The sequence below is a fragment of the Peromyscus eremicus genome, chromosome 9, assembly GCF_949786415.1.
Source record: "Peromyscus eremicus chromosome 9, PerEre_H2_v1, whole genome shotgun sequence".
Lineage (NCBI taxonomy): Eukaryota > Metazoa > Chordata > Mammalia > Rodentia > Cricetidae > Peromyscus > Peromyscus eremicus.
Genome location: NC_081425.1, coordinates 89,397,872 through 89,422,850, shown reverse-complemented (window position 1 = coordinate 89,422,850; position 24,979 = coordinate 89,397,872). Strand labels below are relative to the sequence as shown.

At 42.7% G+C, this 24,979-nt stretch overlaps 1 protein-coding gene and 1 long non-coding RNA gene across 4 annotated transcripts; one reads left to right on the top strand and one right to left on the bottom strand.

Annotated features, from left to right (window-relative positions):
• Window positions 1–6,842: 6,842 nt before the first annotated feature.
• On the bottom strand, window positions 6,843–24,921 carry LOC131919681 (diphthamide biosynthesis protein 3-like). Of its 3 annotated transcripts, XM_059274066.1 has the most exons (5): window positions 24,826–24,907; window positions 10,724–10,811; window positions 9,844–10,512; window positions 9,363–9,437; window positions 6,843–7,280 (listed from the first exon to the last, which is right to left on the bottom strand). In XM_059274066.1, the coding sequence occupies exons 3-5, from the start codon at window positions 9,949–9,951 to the stop codon at window positions 7,152–7,154; spliced, it is 312 nt and encodes a 103-aa protein (XP_059130049.1). In that variant the 5' UTR covers window positions 9,952–10,512; window positions 10,724–10,811; window positions 24,826–24,907; the 3' UTR covers window positions 6,843–7,151. The 3 variants fall into 3 exon arrangements, with proteins under 3 accessions (XP_059130049.1, XP_059130048.1, XP_059130050.1); XM_059274065.1 differs by having other exon boundaries at window positions 9,844–10,811; XM_059274067.1 differs by lacking the exon at window positions 9,363–9,437 and having other exon boundaries at window positions 9,844–10,811; window positions 24,826–24,921.
• Window positions 9,917–17,101, top strand: LOC131919682 (uncharacterized). Its single transcript, XR_009381363.1, has 3 exons — window positions 9,917–10,566; window positions 15,469–15,601; window positions 15,828–17,101. It is a non-coding gene; the product is annotated as an uncharacterized LOC131919682 (long non-coding RNA).
• Window positions 24,922–24,979: the final 58 nt, after the last annotated feature.

Sequence of the window (24,979 nt, the reverse complement as noted above, 5' to 3'; positions counted from 1 at the left end):
GCCTCAGCATATGCCTCCAATAAAATGAGATAGGTTTTGCTTATTACAATATAGAGCATGTTACAGGTATACCACACAACCCCACAGGCCAAGCAGTCATAGAGAGATCCAATCTAACGTTAAAGAATATGCTAAATAAATAGAGAGAGGTAACAATGACTTCTAGAAATAGATTGCATAATGCTTTATTAACACTGAATTTTCTCAGTGCTGATTAGAAAGGAACAACAGCTGTGGAGAGACATTGGATGACAGACAAAACTTCTGAGCTAAATTAACCAGTTTATTTCAAAGATGTGTTGACCTCAGAATGGAAACCAGGATACATCCTATGTTGAGGAAGGGGTTTTGCTTTTGTTTCTGCAGGAGAAGAAAAGCTATGGATACCAACAAAATTAATAAAAATTCGATTCAAACAGGAGAAACCCCTTGATGAGGAGAAGTAAAAGCTCATCCACCAATGTGACATCTCTACAAATTGTAAGAAAAATTTAACAAACAAGGCTTGGGGTAGGGTTCTATTTTTGTCTTTCCAGGATAATAGAAATACTCATCTTCCAGTAATCATAAGGCCTTGAATATCCAGACATCTACAGCAGAAAGAAAGAATCTATTGGTACCAATATACACAGGTTAATATCTCACTGCCTAACATCTATATCTCTTTAAATCTAGAAAAGTTGTGGTTTCCATTTAATTATATACCAAACTGACTTTGGAGTTGTAATTGGCTCACTCCTTCTCTAAACCCAAGCATATTGCTAAAAGAAAATGTTGAGAGATTCTTCTGTCTCATATCAGACGAGCTGTCTGGTGTGGGACAGAAAAAAACCAATAAAAAGGGACCTTTGTCTTCAAGATTCTAATTCTCTCCATGCTTATTCTTGATTTCTCGGAATCCTTTCTTACGTGTCATGTCATCTTTAAATCCAAACTTTCCATTTTGATATTAATAATGTTCAAGTTTTTCACAGTAAAAAAATAAGTTTTTCCAATAGCAGTCTCTGAAGTCTCCAGAAGGAAGATGGGGCCCCACAACAACTCCACCCAGTCCAGAATGATGCCATGGTACTCATCATCATACTACACTTCTAGCCAGGATCTCAGACAATCTTACCAATTACTCTGAGACTGGCTGCAGAATCTACAGTTAGTCTGAAACTTAACTATCTGAGCTTTCTTACAGAACCCCACAGAGATACCATTGTCCCCTGAACAGCAGGAAGCAATTCTAAGAAAACAACACCCCTTTTTCCCAAAGGTTTCATGTTTCTGAGGGTTATGGATAATGGTTATAGGGTTGGGGGTGGAAGAAAACATTGGCCTCCGTATTCCCCTTAAGAAAAGAAAAAAAAAATGGGAATGGATAGGTATAGGATATTAAGGTAGATTATTGTATATACTAGTAAATTTAGTAATTTAGTAAAATATTAGCCTTAGATAAATTGCACTGTTATGGATTTTTGTATATTGATACAAATGTAAACTGTTTTTATATTCTTATTCCAGATAATTTGTATAATTGATACAAATACAGAACCATATTTGTTGTAATGTACATATAATTTCTACTCTTATTTAAAATGCTTTGTATATTGATAAAATATAAAATTATACTTGTCATACTGTATGTATGTCCTACCTCTGTTTAGGATATTTGGTATATTGATACATAGTTAGGATTATTGTCATATTGCATATTGTACTATATATTCCTACCTCTGCTTTAGCTATTTTGTGTATTGTCACAATTTTGAGGTCATTGTCCTTTTACTGTACAATTGCTTACAGACTGTTTATCCTGTTTACGTGAAGCCTTAGTCCTTAGGTTATCTAGGTAGATAAGACTTACAAATTTATAGTCACCTATGCTTGTCATCTCTATAGTTATGTTAGTTAGGTTCTCCAGACTTACAGAAACATATGTCAGATGAATAGGTGATTTCAAACACTTTGTAGACCTGGAGAATATGGCATTTAAATGTTTCGATAACTTGGAATTCTGATGACATGAGACATGATTGCTCCTGGCAGCACTGATCTGATCCCGAGAGAATGTTGGGCTTATGAGACATTTCTGTTTGGAAGTTTGTCTTCACCTTGGCACAAAATGGCCTACTGGGCAAAGAACTGTCCCTGACTTGATTGCTGACAGTAAAATGGTCTGACAGATACTCTAGGCCTGTAGTCAATTTGAATGCACCAGCGATGCTGAGAAACTTTACGTGACTGTCCAGACTGCCAGCTGTCTCTGTCCACTCTCGAAAGACTCCCCAAAGTTGCTTGCATCCTTCTCCCATTTCTCAGGTATTATTATATTCCTTCTCAGGTCTTTGATGGGATTGAAGACTAACAGTTAGTTACAATCTTCTTGTATCTTAGCTAGAACATATTAAGTATTAGATTTAGGTTCTTTAGGATAGGACACCTTTTGGAATGACCCTTGTAATGTGTCAATTACCTATGCTCCAGACTTCTCTGGATTTTAGTATGTGTCTTGTTTGATATTGTTTGTGTTGGTTGTAGTTCCACCTTGTCTCCATCATTATCCTTTATTCCTCCTGGACAATATTTGATAATCATTCCTATTGTATATAGTTTTGTATTAGGTTAGAACTTTCTTATTTAGACAACAGGGAGAGATGTAGTGGGTAGCTGTTCCAGCTTTGACCTGGAAGTACTACCCCTAGCGAGGCTTCCGGTAACTGTCACGCTAACCTATGACCTGTTCCTGAGGTGGGGCCGAGACAGGAGCCCTTAAGACCCAAGATCTGGATGTGCTGGCACTCTTGGTTCCTGGTAATCCTGGATGCTGGATGGTAGACTGAGCGGAGTTCTCCAGAGAACCCAGCTGGACTGTGCCTCACCTCTCCTGGATCCTGTAACCAAACCCTTTACTAGCTGTGAGTTACCCCCCAAAATAAATCTCCTTTTTAACTACGTGGAGTTGCCTTAATAAATCCCCACAATAACTTTCAGTTACCTCTCAGCATCATGTCTGCCTGCACGCTACCATGTCCCACCGTGATGATAATTGACTGAACCTCTGTAATGTTGTGAGCCATCACAATGAAATGTTTTTCCTTTATGAGAGTTGCCCGTCATTGTGGTATCTCTTCACAGCAATAGAAACCCTGACACCCCCTTCTATTCCTGTTATGAAAAGTCCCTTGGGAAAGTACCAACCCTGTTCTGGAAACGTGGCTCCAAAAGCCCCAGCTAACTGCTTGCTTACTTTCCTTCACCCTGCCAACCAGGATGTAGTTTTCTTGTGTTCTTTGCCTTTAAAAGCTCCCTGTAAAATGCATTCAGTGCTGCTCTGGGGGAAATGTTTCTCTCCAGGCAGTCGCCAGCTGGGTTAATGCACACTCTCAATTCTCACTTCAGTCACTGCGAGTGGTCTTTTGGTCTCTACCCTGCAACAAGGCCAACCTTGCCTGAACTAGTTTTGAGTGCACAATAAACAAACTGTCCTCCAAGTGAATTTTCAGGGATAATCCCCTATTATGACTATCTTATGACTACAGAGCATTCAGTGCACATATAATTAAAATCAGATGCATTTTATGGACAGGCACAGTATAGAAGTGGTTATATACTTTAGTCTGTCAGTCAAAATAGAGAACCATCCAAACTACATCCCTTGGAAGCCAACTCCTACTTAGACCCCATGAAAAGAAGCCCCAACAATAACCTAGAGCCCTTAGGTATGTTCCCCCATGTGGCCTCCTTTCTAATCAGCCTTCTCTTTAAAGTAAGTTTCCTTGGTACTTTTACAATGTTTGAGTCTTTATTTCAGTTCCTTGAAGAGGCCAGGAACCTCAAAACCCAGCCCAGACTTCAATCACTATAACATCCATACTAGAAATCTACTTATAATGGCCCAAAGTTAGGAGTTCTATCTCATGTAAAATCATGACACCAAAAACCTTTAATGTAAAATTTTGGTATTTGGAGGGATAAGAGCTTTATGAAAACATGAATTTGCTTGGAAATGCAAGTCATTCTAATGAACTAATACATACAGCTCTAAAAAGATTTTTTGTTGTATCTGAACGCACAGGTGAACATATGTGCAGAATCCTTTGAAGAACTGACTTAGAACTTTCCACACTCTGCAGTATGATAATCTTATGGAAGACAAATGAAGCTCCCATTGGCTGTGATTCATGATAGTTTTGAGTTTATAAAGGTTTTAGTCCTGGCAAGAAGCCATATCTGAAATGAGCTGACAGCTGAGAGATCTTCTGATCCTGTCTCCTAATGGCACAAATGAGGAATCTGTAGGCCCTGGTGAAGACTACAGAGCTCATGAGACAGAGCTGGTCCACTTACCAGTTCTCAGAGGTGCTCTGGAAATGTCTGGGATTCCAGTCACATCTGAATGGCCTTAGTTTTCTGATTAATACAGGACTAATAGCTGGTGTTCCTTTTATAGCTTCTAAACTTGCTCAGTTGCTTTAAAGACAAAATCACACCCACTTCAACCAATCACTGGTGGGCAGTCTGCTCATGCTCTCCTCAGGTGTCTCAGTTTGGACTTTTTCCTGTTCCTTTGTGTTTACAGGAGACTAACATCAGGGCATCTGCTCTGCTATGAAATTCATCCACAGCAGAGAAAGTCTGGTCATGTAATCTCCAAAGCCACTGATGTGAGCACAGGACAGTCTGCTTCTGTGTAGCTCATTCCCACCAGTCCTCTCTTCTGTCCATCTGAGCAGTGGCTTTGCTCTCTAAGATTATTTAAGGAACATGAAACAGCAGTAAGATTTCCTACTTTATTAAGAATGTGCTGGCTGGAGATGTAGCCCAGAACTGGAGTGCTTGACCAGAATGTGCAAGGCTCTAGGTTCAACACCTCCCCACCTCTGACAAAAGAACAAAGAAATGTGATATATGATGTACAACACACTTCTAGTAACATTTAACTTACTTTGTCTCAGCCTAATGGTCACCTAGAGCTATACATTACTCACTGGTTAAAAACAAAAAAACCCTGGTTATATATTTTAATTTAAACTGCTAATGAGTGGGTATAATGTATTTATTGGCTATTTTCTTTCTTTTTTAAAAGTAATTTTATTTAGTTGTATGGGTGTTTTGCTTGCATCTGTCTGTGTACCTTGTGCATGTTCCTGGTGTCCATAAACATCAGAAGAGGGCATCAGAACCCCAGGAACTGGAGTTACAGACAGTTGTGAGCTGCTGTGTGAGTGCTAAGAATTGGACACAGGTCCTCTAAAAGAGTAGCAAGTGCTCTTAACCCATGAGCCATCTCTCCAGTCCCTACTGGCTATTTTTTAATTGCAGGAACCATACCCCAAACAATCTCTGGAAAGCAGTGCACTTTGAAAACTTTATGCATTCACAGCAAAGCAGTGTTTACAAAGGAACTTTACAAATTTCTGCATAAGTAAGTCTACTTCCTGCTACTCTCAGACTGCAGTGAAGGAAGACTAATGGCCAAGTTTCACAAGCTTTTCAAGAGAAGTAACCCTCAACAGGAGTGCACATCTGATTGGACACCCGTTATGTGCAGGTTTATTAGGTGTGCCCTCATGGACATGTCTGTTAGAGCCAGTTCACATTTTCAAGCTCATCCTCTGTTGTGGGGTTGTCACTTATTAGGACTAGGGGTGACACAGGCTGTGATATGTTACAACTACTGCCCTATAAGACTCAACCCAACCCCTGTCTGAAATGCAATCCCTTCAGTCATTTCATGAAATAAAGGCCCAGATACAGAAATACTTGTTCCAACCTGGCAAAATTACTCATATACTTTCATTTGCCAAGTTGGCAGACTTCACACCTCTCACTGATGCCAGTTTTACTTCCATTGGCTGTTTTTTTTTTTTTTTTTTTTTTTTTTTTTTTTTTTTTTTCCATCCTGTTTTAACATAAGAGATGCACTGTAGCTAGATTTTTCCTGGTCCTGCCTGGCCCATGGTCAGGACAAATCTCTCTTACCTGCCAGTCTTGCAGCTGCTTGGACTGAAGTAAACACACAGGGGCTTATATTATTTACACACTGTATGGCCATTAGCTCAAGCTTATTATTGACTAGCTCTTATACTTAAATTAACCCATAATTCTTATTTATGTTTAGCCATGTGGCTTGGTACCTTTTTCCAGTTTTGCCTTTACATCTTGCTTCTCATGGTGGCGGCTCGCAGCATCTCCTGATTCAGCCCTCCTGTTCCCAGAATTCTCCTCTCTTTGTCCCGCCTATACTTCCTGCCTGGCTACTGGCCAATCAGCACTTTATTTATTAACCAATCAGAGCAACACATTCAGAGCATACAAATATCCACAGCAATGCACAAAGTATCAGGAGCTGTTTCTTTTACCATTTCACTCTGGTTTTTCCTTCCTTAGTTACTAACTGGAAGCTACAGAGAAACCATGGCCTCACAAGGCGATACCACGACTGAACTCTTTGAAGGAAGAGTAACAAATGACTGAGAACATGAACAATGCAATCACAACAAGGTCAGAGTGACTGGCTAGCAAAGGAGCCAGAGTGCAGCACCAGGAGAGGTACAGATTTCCTTAAGTTTCCAACAAAGCAAATGACAGAGAAAGGCCTCATCTGAATCATCTCAGCAACTGTGTCAAAATGTAATCATTTAAAATAAACACCCTCCTGGGTTGGAGAGATGGAGAGAGAGGTTGGGGAACATGTAGTGCTTTCAAAGGATCCAAGTTTGGGTCTTAGCACCCATGTCGGGTGGCTCACAACTGCCTGTGACTCCTGCTCCAGGAAATCCGGTTCGTCTAGCCTTCCTGGGCAACTGTACTCATATGCACATACCCCCACACAAATGCACACATACACATAATTAAAAATAAAATAATAAATCTTTATAAAATAAAGAGCCTCAGGATTGAGGTGGACGATGCTGTTTTCAGAAAATGAATTAGTTTTAAGATACTGAAATGATGCAACTGAGAGAAAGGAAAAGCACCAGTTTATAAGGATCTTCCTTCAAATTCACATGGACAATTAGGAATCCTTCCAATTCCATGGGAACATGAAATCCAGGTCTGACATGTCACAGGCTCATGTGTTTATGATGAATTCAGCAGCTGATGAAGATCCACATGGAAGAGCCAGCCACAGACAGCTGTCCTGTGAAGAGGTTGTCTACTCAGCACTTGATCCATCCACCTGGGCTCCTTCCCTGCTGCTCAGGATTTGGGTTCCTGGGGACTTCAGCATTAACTAACTCTTTGTTGCCTGAAGGTGCTGGGACTGCTTCTCCACACATAAACTGATCCTAAGACAGAAGAAGAAATGCTATTATTAGCCACCAGGTTTCTGTCCCACAAATGCATTAACATCACTTTCACTTTGTTACAGAATCAACTCAGCTTTAGTTTTTTCCACTGCTATATTATTTGTTTCTATCATTATTACATGCTAGCAATAAAAAATCAAGATGTAAAATTTAGGGGAAAATTCATTTATGATATTAGAAAAATGGCAAAAAATTTAATTTAAAAAGTCTAAGACTTATGCACTAAAAACTAACTGTTGTCCACTCTATCCCTGTCCATTGTATGATGTGATCAGGACCCTTGATCTCCCCATAGATATTAGTAGTTATCCCAGTTGACAAAATTGGAGACCAAGGAACATTTTTTTTAAAAGATTTACTTATTTGTTTATTTATTTATTTTTATGTATGAGTGCTCTATCTGCATATACACTTTTATGGTATAAGAGGGTATTAGATCCCACTATAGATGGTTGTGAGCCACCATGTGGTCACTGGGAATTGAACTCAGGACCTCTGGAAGAGCAGCCAGTGCTCTTAACCACTGAGCCATCTCTCCAGCCCCAATAGCACTTCATTTTTGTTCAAAGAACTGGAGTCATCACTAAATTAGAATTAAGAGCATGCTGAAGTTTAGTCCTAAATTCTTTATTTAATAAGCAGTGTCTTATAAACATGACCATCTTGCTAGAGAGCAACCAGAAACAATCATGTCGCATCTTTTAAGTTTTTGCATTAATTATATCTGGTCATTCAAATATCAGCCTCTCTAAATGAGCACTAAACAATAGGTTTTTGTGCTTCCCAGCACAGACCTGCAATAGTAACTACTTTGGAAATGAGGTCCAGTCTCTGGTTTCTTTTCTTCTTTCTTTCTTTCTTTCTTTCTTTCTTTCTTTCTTTCTTTCTTTCTTTCTTTCTTTTTTTTTTTCCCTCAAGACAGGGCTTCTCTGTGTAACAGCCCTAGCTATCCTAGGACTCGATTTGTAGATCAGGCTGGCCTCAAACTCAGAGATCCATCTGCCTCTGCCTCCTGAGTGCTGGGATTCCACCTCAGTCTCTGGTCTTTTATCTTGGTTTATGCCTGACACTACAAGAACTCTCCCAGTTACTGCATATCTCCCATAGTGTGATGCCCAAGGAGTCAGCCCCTGGTCTGTCCCTGTTGCTCTTTGTACCAGAGACCATTTTAATCCAAGAATGAATCATCAGATTTCTATATTATTGTTTCAACTAAAGCCTGCCACTCACAAAGCTCTGTGCTTTGATCCAACTTACCTTACACTCATTTCAGAGTCCATTCTTAAGACTGTTAAACTCCTAACTTAAGACTCCAAAGCACTAAATGCACTTTGGGTGAGGGGTAAAAGCATTTACCCTTTATCTATTGTCATCCTTATTGGGTACAAAGCAACAAATTTAACATGAAACTGTAAAAATCACAACTTGGAATTACATGTCAAACAAGATAACAGACTGTATGCATGAACCAGGCAAGCAATAAAAGGCAATCTTTTCAAAATGTTCTGGAGCTCTAAACAAACTTAAATATTAAATACAAAAGAAATGTCAAAAGAAAAAACACCAATTAAAATAACCTTCATGTTTTTTCATTCCTAATTAAGTCATTTTCATTATATTACATTGTCATTACAGAGCAATTTCATTACTGCCCTTTGCAAAGTGAACACAAGTTACGTAATTTAAACTTGAACAATATTATCCTACAGCTACGTACTGACAATTTGTAAAATTTTTTAAAAAATACCAATGATCTAGCACAAGGTTAAGAAATGCTCTTCTAGGCTGGGTGTGGTGGCCCATGCCTTTAATCGCAGCCCTTAATACGCAAAGGCAGGGGGAATCTCTATGGGTTCAAATCCAGCCTGGTCTACATAGCAAGTTTCAGGACAGCCAGGGCTCCATAAAGACCCTGTCTCAAAAAAGAAACAAACAAACAAACAACAAAAACCCAGAAAACAAAACAAAACTCCCAACACTCTTCTGCTCTTTTTTATCAGACAGGCTGCTTTAGGTCTCTGTCATTACCTACACCACCCACCCCTTCAATGTCTCCCTTACTTTGTCATAAATCACTTTTATAATGAGAGAGCAGCTAGGACACGTTGCCACATCTTCTCCATTCTCCAAATCTTCCTAGGACGAAATCAAACAACGTATGGTCAGCATAGCCTCCCTGTCGTCATCTTCCCACAAGCCTTCCCCACGTCTATGTGCAAGTCTTGGGTTGGGTAACAGCACAAAGAACTTCCCCCAAAGTGTCACCTAGAAAAACAACCATGGAGATTAAGTTGGTTTGATCGCTTCCACAAAACCCTGAGGTACAAAATCGAATCCCCTTCTCCAAAAAAAGTTCCCGGGAAAAGATTTTAAGGGTGGGGCTAGGGAGAACTGTGCCCCTGGCCAGTCGGTGTACCCCAACAGCTTAGATTACTACTTTAGCGGCGGGGGTTCATGAGAACACGTGGGTGACAGCCTAGCCAGGGACACCGGAAGGGAAAACGCGCAAGCTCAAGGAGTCGCCAATGGGCCCTGAGGGTACCTTGGTGATGGAGAAGTTATCCCCACAGGGGCAGGGGTAGAAATATGTCTCCAAGTCCTCGTCATATTGAAAGTCCTCGATCTCCACCTCATCGTGAAACACCGCCATGGTCACTGGGTGGACGCTTCATCAGTTTGCTTAACTCGGTCCGTGATGGAAGGTCTGGACTTCCCGGCTGACCCAGAAGCAGGGACAATCACTTCTGGGCAGCGCAAGGCGATGACGTAACTTTGACAGCGGTCGCCATGGAGATAGCCGAGCTGGGGGACTTATTGCCGCAAAGGTGGCGCTTACTGCGCAGCTGGTTTGCGCAGCGGTCTGCCCACTGGGTGGCAGTGACCAATAGTGTGAGGGGCTCTCTCACACGGCTGCTACGTCACTCCGGGGCCGTGGAGTTCGGGTCTGGGTTGTAACTGAGTTGTGTCCTTTGCCTGAGGAGTCTCGTCCATCACTGACTTCAGGGGCGCCTGGTCACCGAGGCCCAGGGACCCACGCAGCGTCCTCTCCAGTCCGCAGTGGTCGACACACAGCGCTCCTGGAATTGCATTTCAGCCGACCTTGAGCTCAGAGAAGCCTGACCTGTTGTAGTTCCTGCCTGCAGGTACATCGCTGTCTGTCTCACTCCAGCCACCTTCAGATACGCTGAGCTGTGTTGTAGAGGAGCAAGATCTGGAAGACAGGGACGAATTCTAGCGCTGTTTGCAGTATTCACTATAGAGATAGGTGCGGTAGTAGCAATAACATCACTTTTAATTATTGGTGTTTTTAGTAGGCCACCTACACTCTGAATACAATTCTGTTGATCCCGAGGTTTAAAACTCCATTTTATTTATCTTTAACTCAGATTCAGAGACTGGGCATCTTGCCCAAGATTACATACCTAGGCTATTTCCAAAGCCCAGGAACAAATTATTTGTGTGAACTTCAGTTCTTGGTAGTATTGTCAGCATGCAACATCTTCCTTGAACCTAGAAGTGAAATGCAAATGAAAAGCGCTTTGTCCCAAAAGCAGTGCTGGGCCTGTTTTGGTTACAATCAGGGACTTTGGAGCATCGCCCTATTACTAGACAGTTACTCAGATCTCACTGGAGGAATGCAGTGTAGTGAAAACTCACTGTGGCAGAATAGGATCCTGGATCAGAGTCTGACTTGATGGGCTCTGGGAGTTGGTAATGTACATTCTTTGGTTCTACCTTTCAGAGAAAAGAGCCATTGAAATCTAACATTCACTTGTGGAGGAATTAATAGTTTAGCAATCATGTATAGCTTTTATTTCTATAACTTATACTTAATGTTTAAGTACATAGTTTGTATAAGTTACCAATTTTGTGCACATTGAAAGGATACTACATTTTGAAGTCCCATTAAAGTGTGAAAGCCTAAAGGCAGAGAAGCCTTTAGGAGGTGAATTCCAGATGCTACATTAAACGAGTGTATGGAAGGTTGTTTAAAAGATTTCACTTTTTTTTTTTTTTTTGCATAAACTGGAGATCTACATAGCAATTAGAGGAGATATTTGGAACCTGTTGAGGGTTAACTGTAGCCTGTCTGGGCAAAGGAGAAATCCTGTGGAAGTCTTATATCTTTATAAATATAAATACTTCCCAGGTAGCCCCTGGGACATAGGAAATAAACTGATTTTCCAGTGTCTATTCTTAGTTCAGATGATCACAGTTGGAAACTGTCTTTAGTTCTTAGGAGCTATTCTTGAATGTGCAGAAATGGATGCAGCTCGGGGTAGGGAAATTGTTATGATATATGAATGGGGGACCCTGAGGGTATCCCCTGTGTGCAGGGAAACATGCTGGAATGCTGGGCAGATGCACCAGCATGCCACAGATGACCCATGCCATGCGTGCATGGTGGCAGGGCAGCGGTGGACATTCATTCACGACCCAAACGCTATATCTGCGTGGAAATGGTTTATTATAGTAGAACGACAAAGAGAAGATAGGAAAGAGTGAGAGAAGAAAGGGGGGGGCGTTGAGGAGTGCACACCTTGTGGGAGGAAAAGTGGAAGACAGAGAGGAAGGGGAGGGACCTTTCCCCCACTTGAGGCTTTTACATCTGGACACAGGTGGCACCAAGGGGCAGGTCAGAATACTAACATTGGTTTCCAAGGGGCAGGTCAACAGTGGCCAACCAATTGGTGAACTCCAGGTTCAGGGAGAGACTATCTCAAAAAATACGGGGGAGAATGAAGAAGACAGCCAACCTCATCCTCTGCCTTGAACTCACACATGCACATACATATAACACACAGGATTGGATGCATCCATTTTTGGCTCATAGTATGTATAAATTGCTAAGCCGTTTATTTAAAAAGCAAACAAAGGGCTGAAGAGATGAGCACTGGCTGCTCTTCCTGAGGACCCAGGTCAAATTCTCAGCACCGACACTGCAGTTATAACTGTCTGTAACTCCAGTCCCAGGGCATCCAACCCTCTCTTCTGGCCTCCATAAGCACCAGGTACACACATGGTGCACAGACAGACATGTAGGCAAACACTCATACACATAAAATAATAAAAAAGATTAAAATAGTAAAATACAATTTAACACACATTTCTTTTTCCTGGTACTGGGAATCAAACCTTGGGTCTTATGCATGCTAGATACATTCTCTATTGGCTTAGCACACCCCAAGTCCTGATCTTTTAGAAGGCAATTCAGACCCATCAAAAACAACTTTCTGGGGCATCTTAAAATCTGAAGTTACAGGAGTGTACTTAGATGGGATTTTATTGCTGTGAAGAGACACCATGACCACGGCAACTCTTATAAAGGAAAACATTTAATTGGGGCTGGCTTATAGTTTCAGAAGTTTAGTCTATTATCATTGTGGCAAGAAGCTTGGTGGCATGCAGGCAGACATGGTGCTGGAGAAGGAGCTGAGAGTTCTACATCTTGATTTAAAGTCAGCAGGAGATTGAGCCACAATGGGTGTAGCTTGAGCATACCAGACCTCAAAGTCTGTGGCCACAGTGACACAATTCCTCCAAGGTCACACCTCCTAATAGTGCTACTTGCTATGGGCCAAGTATTCAAATACATGAGTCTGTGGTGGCCATACCTATTCAAACCACCACAACGGGACAGCTAACTTTTCTTTGTAATTTCTCTACCAATCATTTGTATATATATTATTTAAAATAGAGAAAGAAAAGGTGATGAGGCATTTACTTGTGGTAGCTGACACTGTTCCCGATACACTTAAGTGTATTGTGTCATTAGAATAACACAGAGGGGTACAGATGGGGTGTGTCATTAGAATGACACGGTGGGGTACAGATGAGCTGTGTCTTTAGCTTTGGGAAGCGAGGTTTAAGGGCTGAAGACTTTGCTAAAGCAAAGCTGCAAAGTCATGGTGCCGACTTGGATCCCTCTGATCCTAGAACCAGACTCAGTGAATGACTGCTATGTCTGATCCAGTTCAGGTGGAAGGAGAGGAAATCGCAGGGATGTCCTACAACAAGATGTAGGGCCGATCCCAACCGTTTTCTACACTCTCCACTTCTGCCATCTCTGGCTGCTGCTCTACCAGAATCTTAGAGTCTTGACTTCCTGCTTCATCCTGGGCGGTCATTTAAACTCCGGAGATCATGTCCTTGTTCTGATTTACTCATGTTCTTCAGCTGCTTCTTGTGCCCTTCAGGAAAGGTTTATACCTTTACATTGGCCTACGGTGACCCAGGACACATTTATGTAGACAGCTCCTCTGGTCACACTGGCCCTGGCTCTTCTAACTCCCCAGGCTGGTTCCTTGCTTGGGCTTTGTTCTTGCCGAGATCTCTGCTGCAGTGTTCTCCCCTTCAAGTCTGCCTGACTGCCTCTTGGGCTCTGCCCTCAGCTCAGCAGCCATCTTCACCTCCCCCTCCCACTTCATCATTCCTTCTTCCTCTGTTGTACTCATCCCCATAACCATCCCTTTAATTATAGTCAGCACCCGTCTCTTGCTCAGCTCCTTGGGCTTGGCAGCAGGTGCCTTTAACCACTGAACCAGCTTGCCATTCTGATGTAAATAATATACACATACATACACACACTAAGGACTGAAATAAAGCTCGGAAGGCAAGTTGAACACAATTTTATAAAAATGCCTTTATTTGCCAGTAGGTGACACTCTTGGTCATGGTGCTGTTAACAAAATTCAGTCTATAAAAAAGAATGGCTGTGGTGATATATGGTGTACCCTAATAAACTTGTCTGAGGATCAGAGGACAGAGCCAGCCACTAGATTAAACATAGAGGTCAGGCAGTGGTGGCACACATCTTTAATCCTATCACTCAGGAGGTAGAGATCCATCTGCATCTCTGTGAGTTCAAGGCCACACTGGGCTACAAGAGACTGATCCAGTTTAGCAGAGAAACAGAGCTAGGCAGTGGTGGCACACTCCTTTAATCCCGGCACTTGAGATCTGATGCCTTTGCTTGGGAAGCACACACGCCTTTAATCCCAGGAAGTAATAAATATGGCTGGGTGGAGATTGGTATATAAGGCATGAGGAGACAGGAACTCACTCTCTTTAGGCTGAGGATTTCATAGAGGTAAGGAACTAGTGGCTGGCTGTTCTGCTTCTCTGACCTTTCAGCTTTCACCCTGATATCTGGCTCTGTGTTCTTTTATTAAAAGACCATCTAAGATTCGAACAACAAATAGCTTTTAAAAACTAACTTTCTTTTGTTTTCCAGTTGAGAAGTAGACTGTTGTAAACAGCATAGTCACTAAAGGTGCACTGTATTGTAAAAACATTTATTTTAGCAGTAGCTTGTAGAGAGCTGCGTGCAGCCGCGCCTCAAAGATGGCGCTGGCTTCCGCCTTCCACCCTCCCGACGGTGAGTGCTCTCTGAGATAAACAACTCCTTATTTGGCTAAGGCTAGGATCTGGCTTGCTTCCGCGCACCTGGACCTATCCGCAGTACCCACGTGGCAGAGTGGGGTAGGCTACCCAGAGGCTATTTAGGTTGTGGGTTGGCTCTCCCCGGGGTCAGAAGATTGTCTCAAGGTTCCTGAATAAACTGCTTGGAGAAGAGCCTGGTGTTGCGTCTTCCTTGCTGGTCAAGGCAGAGGCAACAGTAGCTGTCTAAAATATTAAGTGGAACAATGTCCACTTTTCACTGGAGAATGAACTTAATAATAGAGAATTTGGTCCCAAGTGATATAACTATCTTTCTAGCCGTTGACTATGATTTAACTTTCCTCAGCACAGCATGAGCTCAAACTAGGCAGAACCATAAGGGGAACTACCTGAGGCCACACAGGAAGGTAGTCACAGAGAGCAGGAAGCAACAGTGTGGAGGGTATTTCATGGGATGGGTAACCTAGGTTACAGGGGTTGACTCAGGCCATGGAAGATCAAGAAGCAGATGAGGAATAAAAACATCCACATAAGAGGAAGGATTAATGGCAGGGAGTAATTGAGACTGAGGACCTCTGATTGTAATGAGGGCCCTCCCTTCAGTCTGGTGCTGGGACTCAAACCCAGGGCCTCTATGTGTTTCAAATAAGCACTCTACTGGGCTTCACACTTTAAGTGAGCCTTTTCTTTTGCAAGTAAGACTTGGTGGGGCTTTTTCTGTTTCCTGGCTTTGTACTTAACTAGTTTATTGTCTCTGCCATTGTAGGAACTTGGTGGGAATTTCAGTATATGGAAAACTGTGTTCCAGCTGGTGTGAATCCAGAGGTCTTAGTATAGTATTGGGACCAAAATATCGTGTCAGACAGCTGAGGACTCCCAGAATCCCATGGGTTTCTAAAGTAAGTTCTGCTTGCTTGCTTTCAGTGACCAACACAGTTTTTGCATGAGGTAGCAGGCCTCTTCCAGTTACTGGGGGAAAACAGCCAGGAGCATGTTTATTCCCAACATTGTTAGCAAGAAATCCATCTATCTGAAGACTACTTAGGGGGTTGTGGCTTTTGAGAAATTTTCATTTATATCACTACCTGGTATACTAATTTATTTAGTTTTATCTCCACCTATTAGAACCTAAGTTTTCTGAAGCTTTCTTCAAACCTGCACTGCCAAAGCTTAGGTAAGTGCCTGCTTCATACTTGGCCCTTAATAGTTTTCATTGAATGAAAAACTACCAAAACTTTATTGTTGGCTTGAATATTCTCCTAACACTAAACTTATTACAGTCAACTCATACAGCACTTTCTAAAATGCTTGGGAAAGACATGTTTTATTCTCAAAGCTATGAAGGAGAGAGCCAGCCAAAATGGTAATACAGCATGGAAAATGTAGGTGTTAAGGCTAAGAAGTATTTTTTAAATGTCACAAGAAAGTAAGTGTGGGAGGCAAAGGATAGGTGACCTGACTCTTAATAGGTGTTTTACTTGATCGTCTTGTGATTTTAAGATATCCTGACGGGGTGACGGCACATGTTTGTAACTCCAGTACAAGACAGGAAGAGCCCAAGTTTGAGGCCAGGTTAGGGAACACAGTGAGTTCAAGGCCAGCCTGGGCACTTAGTAAGCTTGTCTCCTAAACCCAAAAGGAAAACAAAAGTGAAGTGTTGAGAATCTTCCTGTTTTGTTTTGTTTTTATTGAAGGATAACATACAGACAAAGTATCCAGCTACAAGGACAGCTTGCAGATTTTACAAAGTGGACCTACTGAGGCACTCAGCATCCATCCATATAAAGAAACTGCATTGTTAACAGCTACTTTCCAAGACTGATTTCTAACATTATAGGGTTTTTTTTTTTTATCTTGGCACATTGTATAGTCGATATCAAAGAATATGTGCTCTTTGGAGTCTGGCTGCTTTCATCTCATTGAGTACCTGCAACCTATAATTGAGTATTACTGTGTGTAAGTGAAATGTATGCACTGCCATTGATGCTGTGTGTAGTACATGAATGTATCACCCTTCATTTACTACTGTTTGTGGTCTTTTGGATAGTTACTAGTTTGGTCTGTTATAAATAGTATTATCTATTTGTTTTAAATATTTGTGAACCTTAAGCTTTTATAAATACAGTTCTTAAAAGACTTACTTTTAGCCAGGCAGTGGTGGCACATCCCTTTAATCCCAGCACTTGGGAGGCAGAGGCAGGAGGATCTCTAGGTTTGAGGACAACTTGGTCTACAGAGCGAGTTCCAGGGCAGCCAGGGCTACACAGAGAAACCGTGTCTTGAAAATCGCCCCCCCCCCCATCCTGCCTAGGGTCAGGATAGCAAGTTTAATAAGCACCAGAAGTTCCCAGTGCATAGGAGACAGAATATGGCATCCATTGGGCTGCCATAGTCTAGAGCACAACCTGAAATCATGTGATCTGTGAGGCCTCTGTTCTTGGAGTTCTTTGCTTATGTCTCCAGGCCCTACCACAAGCCAAATTCTTTATTTGACAAGCGGAAAATGAAGCATAAGCATGTCATGTCAGACCTGCAGAGCTTGGAGAATGAGAACAGTGAAGCCTCAGAGAAATTCAATTTTAGACGTGTTCACTGGGGTGGGCGTTGAGGCTTCAAAAGAGTCATCCCATTCCCAGTTAACCCTCTCTGCCTCCTGCTTGTGTCTCAAGATGTGAGCCTGCAGCTACTGCTTCAGCACCATGCCTGCCTGCCTGTTGCCATGATGGTCATGGACTCCAACCCTCTGAAACCAGAACCCCCATGTTAAATGCTTCCTTTTACAGGTTACCTTGGTCATAGTGTTAAATCATAGTAATAGAAAAATAACTAAGATGCCCACCAAGACTCATCCTGCCACTTAAATGGAAACATTTAACTCAGGCCTACTGAGAGAGCTCATACAACACCATCTGCTAGTACGCTCACTGCACAGTCCTCCATAGGCCACGTGCAGTGAGGCTTCTCCTGCAGCCTCTGCAACCTGCTCAGCCCAGCCCCGGGCTCAGCTGCAAATCACTACCTAGAGGAAAAAGCTGGGTTGGTAGGTGGATTGCGATAACGGTCCACGTGCTGGCTGGGCTTCGCCCTAGAGCTATTTTGATTTGGTTAGGGATAGTTTTTTGTTGTTGTTGTTGTTGTTTTAGTTTAGAAAAGCTCTTGCTGGCTGGGCAGTGGTGGCACAGGCCTTTAATTCCAGCACTGGAAAGGCAGAGGCAGGCTCTGAGTTCAAGGCCAGCCTGGTCTACAGCTACAGTGAGTTCCAGGACAGTCAGAGTTACACTGAAACCTAGTCTTGAAAATAAAACAAAAACCAGAAGCTCTCGCTGTGTAACTAAGACCGGCCTGAGGTTCCAGAGTGCTGGGACTGGCAGGATTCAAATGGGGAAAAAATGAGGCAGGATATAGAAAGGGGAAAACACTTCTCACTACTTTACATTTCTTGCTGTCTGAGAGTAAAACTTTAACATAACTGATAAAAACCTAAATTGCCTACAGCAATAGAGCTTGTTTTCCTAAAGACGTTTCAGAAAAAGGATATCAAAAACAACCAGTTGCATAGGGTTTGGTGCTCAAATGTGTAATCTCAACATTTATGAGGAGGAAATAGGATCCAGAGTTAAAGGGAAGTCTCAGCCACAGCAGAATTCAAGGTCTGCCCAGGATACCTGTGACCGTTTCAAAGAATACAAATTAACAAAAACCATATGTTGTTGGTGTTATTTATTAAGCTGCCAATGTTATTTATTAAGCAGTGCTGTTTACTGTATGACAGAAGCCACAAGGTACAACAAAACCCACATTAAGAATTTATTAAGGGAATAGAGAGGGGGTGTGCATAGGCCTATGGAATGACTGTACAAAAAGAGTGATTGGTGGAACCCACTTTTATAGGTGTGCTCCCCCCCCATGCACATATGGACTTACATAGCTATGCCACACATAGACTACGTGATCACACTGCATGCAAATTACGTGATCACACAGCACACAGATTACATAGGATGTAAGGCCCTGCGATGACTAAGCATCTTACCTGGCTACTACACAGTGCATGTGTGGTCATGTAGCTAGGGGAGTGGCTAGGAATTCTAACGGTTATTATTTGCTCTTTCCATGGGCGCGCAATCCCAGCTCCCAAATAAATCACACATGGAGGCTTATTTTTAATTATGAATGCCCGGCCTTAGCTTGGCTTATTTCTTGCAAACTTTCCTTAACTTAAATTACCTGTCTACCTTTTGCTTCTGGGTTTTTCCCATTCTCCTACTTCTGTAAATCCTACTCTTACTCCGTGGCTTGCTGTGTAGCTGGGTGGCTGGCCCCTGATGTCCTCCTCCTTCTCTGGCTACTTCTTTGATTGTTTCCTTCCAAATTTCTCCTCCTATTCATTCTCTCTGGCTGCCAGCCCCACCTATCCTTTCTCCTGCCTAATTATTTGTCGTTCAGATCTTTATTAGACCATTGGATGTTTTAGACAGTCACAGTAACACAGCTTCACAGAGTTAAACAAATGCAACATAAACAAAAGTAGCATACCTTAAAATAATATTCTGCAACAGCCATATGCTTACTTGAGGCCAGAATGTCCTGACCTTGAGTTGAACTGTATAAACTCCTCTCATCCCTTGCCCCAAACAATATACCTCATAAAACCATCATAGTTTCATTTACAAACATTAATTCTTTAAACCAGCTTACATCCTTTTTTACTTAATGTTTGACCTTTACTCAACTTTTAAATTTTGCTTAATCTTTAAACCTTGTTTAATTACAACTTGAGCAATGCAACATAAAAAGCAATGGGAGACACTTAAGCACCAAACTCTGAAGGTCACATTTATGTCTTAGATGTCTACTGCTTGAATAGATGGGAGTACATCTCTTATCTCTACTTAATAAACTCATTTGCTTTATTTTACTCAGACTAGTTCAGACATTCTTTTCTGAGGTGTGGTCAGGATCAAGGCAAGGGCAGGGTGAGCTGACTCAGGACACTGGAGGCAGTGGAGAGACTAGGATATGATTACAGGTATGAGACACATATTTTCTCTTTTCTGTGGATATAAAGTGACTTTCGTGAACATCAAGAGTAAACATGAGAGAAGACTCCAACATCCCTAGACACCAAATCCCAGACACCAAGGCAGCAGTTTACCTCCTTTATTCTCAAGCACGGTTTCTGAGATCCCAATTCAGACTTTCATTAGAAAGAAACAACTAATTCCAAATATCCTCTTTGGATAACACATTTGGTGAAGATACAAAGACTAGATGAACGGAAAATGTATGGTTCTCTTCATGTCAATGGCTGATTCTTAGTTTATTAGAGTAAAACTGATGTTAAGAAGGTAATCCCAGCACTCAGGAGGCTACAGCAGGAGAATCATCCTTGCCATCCTGGGCTACATTATGAGTTCAAATCCAGCCTATCTATACTAAAACGCTGTCCAAAATACTAGGGGGCAAGGAGCACAGCTAATCAGTGTGTGGACCGCTGTGACTCTTAACATTTCCATTTTAGTGAACTAAAAATCCCCTTTCCACTCATTCACTCTATCCTGTCCAGCTTGATTCTCCAGTTCTTTCTGCCAGCAATGGTAGTCCCTTCTGTCTACTGTGCAAGTCACAAGCACTAGAGAGCCTTTCCTAAACAAATACATCGTTCTTCAATATTACCAGTCAAGAGAACTGTCATGTCGCCTTCTTGTGCCTACTGACATCTACATAGGTTTCCAGTGTGGACCCTTTAACACAGAGGCAATCCTTTAACACTTCCTCATGCTGTGCTGACCCCCAACCATAAAATTATTCTTGTTGCTACTTTATAACTGTTATTGTTATGATTTATTATTATGTGGGGAGCCCCGTGGGTAGCCCATATGTGCAGGAAACCATGCTGGGCAGATGTACGCCATGTAGGGCATGGCAGCGGTGGCCAGTGATACACAACCCAGACGATGCATCTGCATGGAGAGTTTATTATAATAGAGAGATAAAGAGTCAGAGAGAAAGAGAGAGACAGAGAGAGAGAGAAAGGGGGGAGGGTTGAGGGGTGCACACCTCGTGGGAGTGAAGGGACAGAAGAGAGAAGAAATGGGTGGAGTTTTTCCTTAAAAAGAGACTTTTATATCAGGACACAGGGTGGTATCAAGGGGCAGGATCAGAATATTAACAGTTATAAATCAATGTAAATATCCGTGTTAGGTGACCCCTGTGAAAGGGTCATTCAACTCCCCCAAGGGGGTTGAAACCCATAGGTTAAGAACTGCTGCTTTAATACCTGATGCCCTTATTAGACCTTCTTTCTTAGCCTGAGGGTTCTGTCAGCTTTGAACACTCCAGCACAGCACACACATCTGGTATCATCTGCATCTTGGCATTGAGAACATGCTGCATGTTCGATAGAGTTGGCCTAGTGAGAAAGGTGTCCACAGCATTGTACCAATTCTTGTCTTTAACTTGCCAGTAGTTTAATACATATTTTACTAATGGATGGATAATGTTAATGATCAAGTTCAGAGCAGCCACAATAAAATAATTTGTTATAAACATAATGAACTTGATGTTGTCCCATTAAGGAGTGTAGTATTAATTTAGGAAAGTAATTTAGAAGAGAATAATGTTTCTAACACAGCTGTTCTTTTTTCCCAGGACGGGAGGTGTGGGGGGGCCCAATGCCCAGTCTTATGAATGCTAAGCAACACTTTTAAGCCACACCTTAGCCCTTGGTTTTTAGCAGCCTCATGCAGTTCAAGCTGGCCTTGAACATGGTATTCTACCTCTTGCCTGGGTTCCCAGAACTCTGGCAACAACACCCAGATTAACTTAATTCCTTGTTTTCACACAGAACAGAACTGGTGAGGGTGTCAGCACAGAAACTATAATCCCAGGGGAAGTGCTGAGAAAGATTATTTTAAAAAGGCCAGATCCAAAAATCTTAGTTCCAAAGACCCAAAACAACAATGGATCTGTGAGGTAAAATGTGCACTATATTTACAGCCAACTCAACATTTCCCCCCTCAGGCTCTGCAGTACCACAGAAATTCCAAGTGACATCCCCAAAAGCTAGGGAGGCTTTCGATCCTAGGGCTGTACCCTATCTTCAACTTGAACTTCTTGCCCCAAGACAGTCAAGGATAGGAAAACAGGTACTTATCTGTACCACGTAAGAATACCATTTTAGGCCAGATGGATCTCTGTGAATTCCAGGCCAGCCTGGCCTACAAAGCGAATTCCAGGATAGCCAGAGCTGTTCCACAGAGAAACCCATTCTTGAAAAAAAAAGAAGGAAACATTTTATCTCTGGTTTTATATGATAACTATCGTGTGGGTTTTCCCTACAGAAGCAAACAAGAGATGAATTTTTTCCTCTCTAAAGCCTGAGAGACTAGTAATAAAGCTAAGATAAAACTCAAAATGTATTTAAAGAATTATTCTGGAAGGTGTAATTGTCCACGTATGAAAGGACTGTTACTTACCGACAAAGAAACCCCATTACCCTATTTTGTCAGCTACCCACCAACACTGTGCCAAACTGCTAGCTCCGTAGGGCAATCAACGTAATGCCAAACGAAGGAACTATAAGCTCAAAAGCCCCAAGTAGAATCCTAGTCCCCCAGAAAAACATCTTGATTCTGCTGTACAGTCAGGCCAAGCAAAGCCAGGAATAAGTAAGAATGAGCACACGATGAGTCATCTGTGCTGGACAGAAGATAAGTCAACAGAGCACCTACACAACAATTATTTAGTTCACTTGCCTGTGAGTTCATCGAATTCACGAGTATGTATGACAAGCCAGGACCTGTGGTATATAGACTGTAAGCTTACAAACGATGCCCAAAGTGTTAGATTTAAGAATCACAGAAGACCAGCTGAGGAGAGGAAAACAACGGCTCCTCTGACAGACAAGCATAGAAAGTACTACTGGTGATTCTCCCCAGAACAAAAGTGCTCAACTTGGCCGCTGTCATTGACTTGACAGAGTTAAATACCATACCTACATCAAAGGCTCCCAGGTCCGAAAGTCTTACTCTGACTGCTCCTTAGCCATTTGGCTAAGAGCCAGCTTGAGTCTAAACCCCTCAGCCACACCAGGTATTTTGAAGGGGTCATTAAAGGTTTATGTAGTCATTCAAGTATTTGAGGTCTTGAACTGACAGGAAGTAGTGTTGTCCCTGAGGATACAATGGTGAGTCTGCCATCTAGTGGAGACTTTGTGCCACTGGTTGTTCACTGACAACACTAAATTTCTGACTTAAGAGGCACAGTTAAAAGATAATTAGCAGGCACAGTGACTGTCTCTAAAAGCCTACCAGTAGTTAACACTGTGTGGGCAAAGCACTATTTAAATGCTAGCCGGGAGACTCTCAAATGGAGAAGGAACATATGCCAGAATACCCAGAGTTTATAAAACCCATATATAGATCCCTGAGGTTCCCAGCAGTCTACGCTGATTTAACAAACTAGAGAGGGAGTAAGTCCTTTGTACTTCTAAAATTAGGTACAACCTCCCCTTTCTGTAGCTCCACTTTTCCACTTTTGAAAATATTCCCTCAAAGGAATAACTTGAGAGACTTAGACTTAAGTCATGATAAAACCTTCATCACAAAATGTCTAGGTTATTTTCCTAGAGACTCAAAGACAAAGACCTATTGGAAGAGGTAAAACAGAGAAGTAAATGTAAGGACTATTAATAGTGCCAGAGGCTACACATCTCACTCATCTGAACAATTCTGCAAGCTAGCAAACCTACTCCCAAACAGCTTATCACCTGGGTGTGGTGGCATGCACCTATGTAATCCCAGCAGAGCCAGGAGGATTCCTGCAGCCTGTCTCAAACAAGCCACACAAACAGGGCTGGAGAGATAGCTCAGTGGTTAAAATTACTTGCTGCTCTTCCAAGGGGCCAGAGCTCAGGTCTCAGGACCCACATCAGGTGGCTTACAATGGCTTAGACCTCCAGGTGTAAGGAGATCTGACACCCTCTTCTTAAACAAACAAAAAAATCCAAAGAGCAAATCAAGTAACTTGCTGAGCAGTACAAATGAAATAAACCTCCTCCTGCTGTCACACCTGGGAGAATTTCTTTCCAAGATTCTGGTGTACTTTCAAGTTCAGAAATGCCACAGTGGGATCCCAACAGAGAACCAACTGACTTAGTGTCCCATACACATCAGGGAAATAACTCAAGAGCCCTACAACAATATTGCAAATTCTCAGGCGGGTGGTAGAAAGTCAAGTACTCACTGAAGGAAGCCGTGATGGTGAGCAGTACCCTGCAAACAGCACTAGTAAGAAAGCTGTGTGCGCTGAGGGTCAGGTAACTCCAGCCCTCTGCCTTGTCATTCTCGATCCATCCTCCCAAGTTCCAGCCTGTAGCACTTAAGACGGTATTGTTTTCTCTACAAGGACTGAGTTACATCAGGGCCAGGAGCCCGTCCGTCCATTTCTTACACTGCTGTATCCTCGACACCTTGAGCATACAGCATTGTATAAATGAGTGCCTGAGCAACGCGTCAATGACCCTGCGAGCTCTCTCCTCATCAGAAGGGAGAAATAACGCTACTTTGGAGGACTCTTGGGAGAATTAACTAGGATGTTAAAAATACCGTGTTCACGACATAGCCTCCAACATTCCAGCTTGCCAAACCATTCGGAATAGGAGCAAATATGCTCTGGATCAATAATGGAAAACAGGCTCACAGAGGGCGGGAGACCCAGACAAGAGCCATAGAAACAGGGCTGTGACCACTGAAAAACCAGGGAGGGACAGTCGGGAGTGTAGGAAAGGGATGGAGAGAAGCTTCTCCAAGGCTTCAGGCTGCCAATCGAGGCCCAGGGACTGAGCATGTCGACAGGAGGGAGGAGAAAGGACAGGCCCAGCGCTCGGGAAGAAGGGAGAGGTGGTAGCTCCGGGTCGCGGGGGAGGGAGAGGAGTCCAGGCCTGGCGTGACACGGGGAAGGGAAGGCGACTGGGCCCGGCACGCAGACGGGCAGGACGGTGGCCTGGGACCCCGCGTGTGTCGGCAGAAAGGAGGGCAGGACAGGCCACAGGCCGGGGCGAGGAGGGCCGAAGGGCGGCCGAAGGAAGCGCGCCCGCCCCGCCGGGCACACTCGTCCTTACCAGCTGGCAGCGCTTCTTCCGGTGAGCCGAGGGGACCTTGGACCGACCCGGACACCTAGCCACGAAAGGCTCGGGCTCCCCAACCCAGAGCTCTCGCGATAGTTTGGCCTCCCTACCATGCCTCTAGTTAGTGTTCTGACAGTTTCGCGAGATT

Excerpts from the sequence above, each read along its gene's own strand:
- LOC131919681 (XM_059274065.1), bottom strand. The coding sequence starts at position 9,951 with ATGGCGGTGTTTCACGATGAGGTGGAGATCGAGGACTTTCAATATGAC. Across the intron at positions 9,438-9,843 it reads ATAACTTCTCCATCACCAAG|GAAGATTTGGAGAATGGAGA; the intron begins GTACCCTCAGGG and ends ATTTCGTCCTAG. Across the intron at positions 7,281-9,362 it reads TAAAAGTGATTTATGACAAA|GATCAGTTTATGTGTGGAGA; the intron begins GTAAGGGAGACA and ends CTTCTGTCTTAG.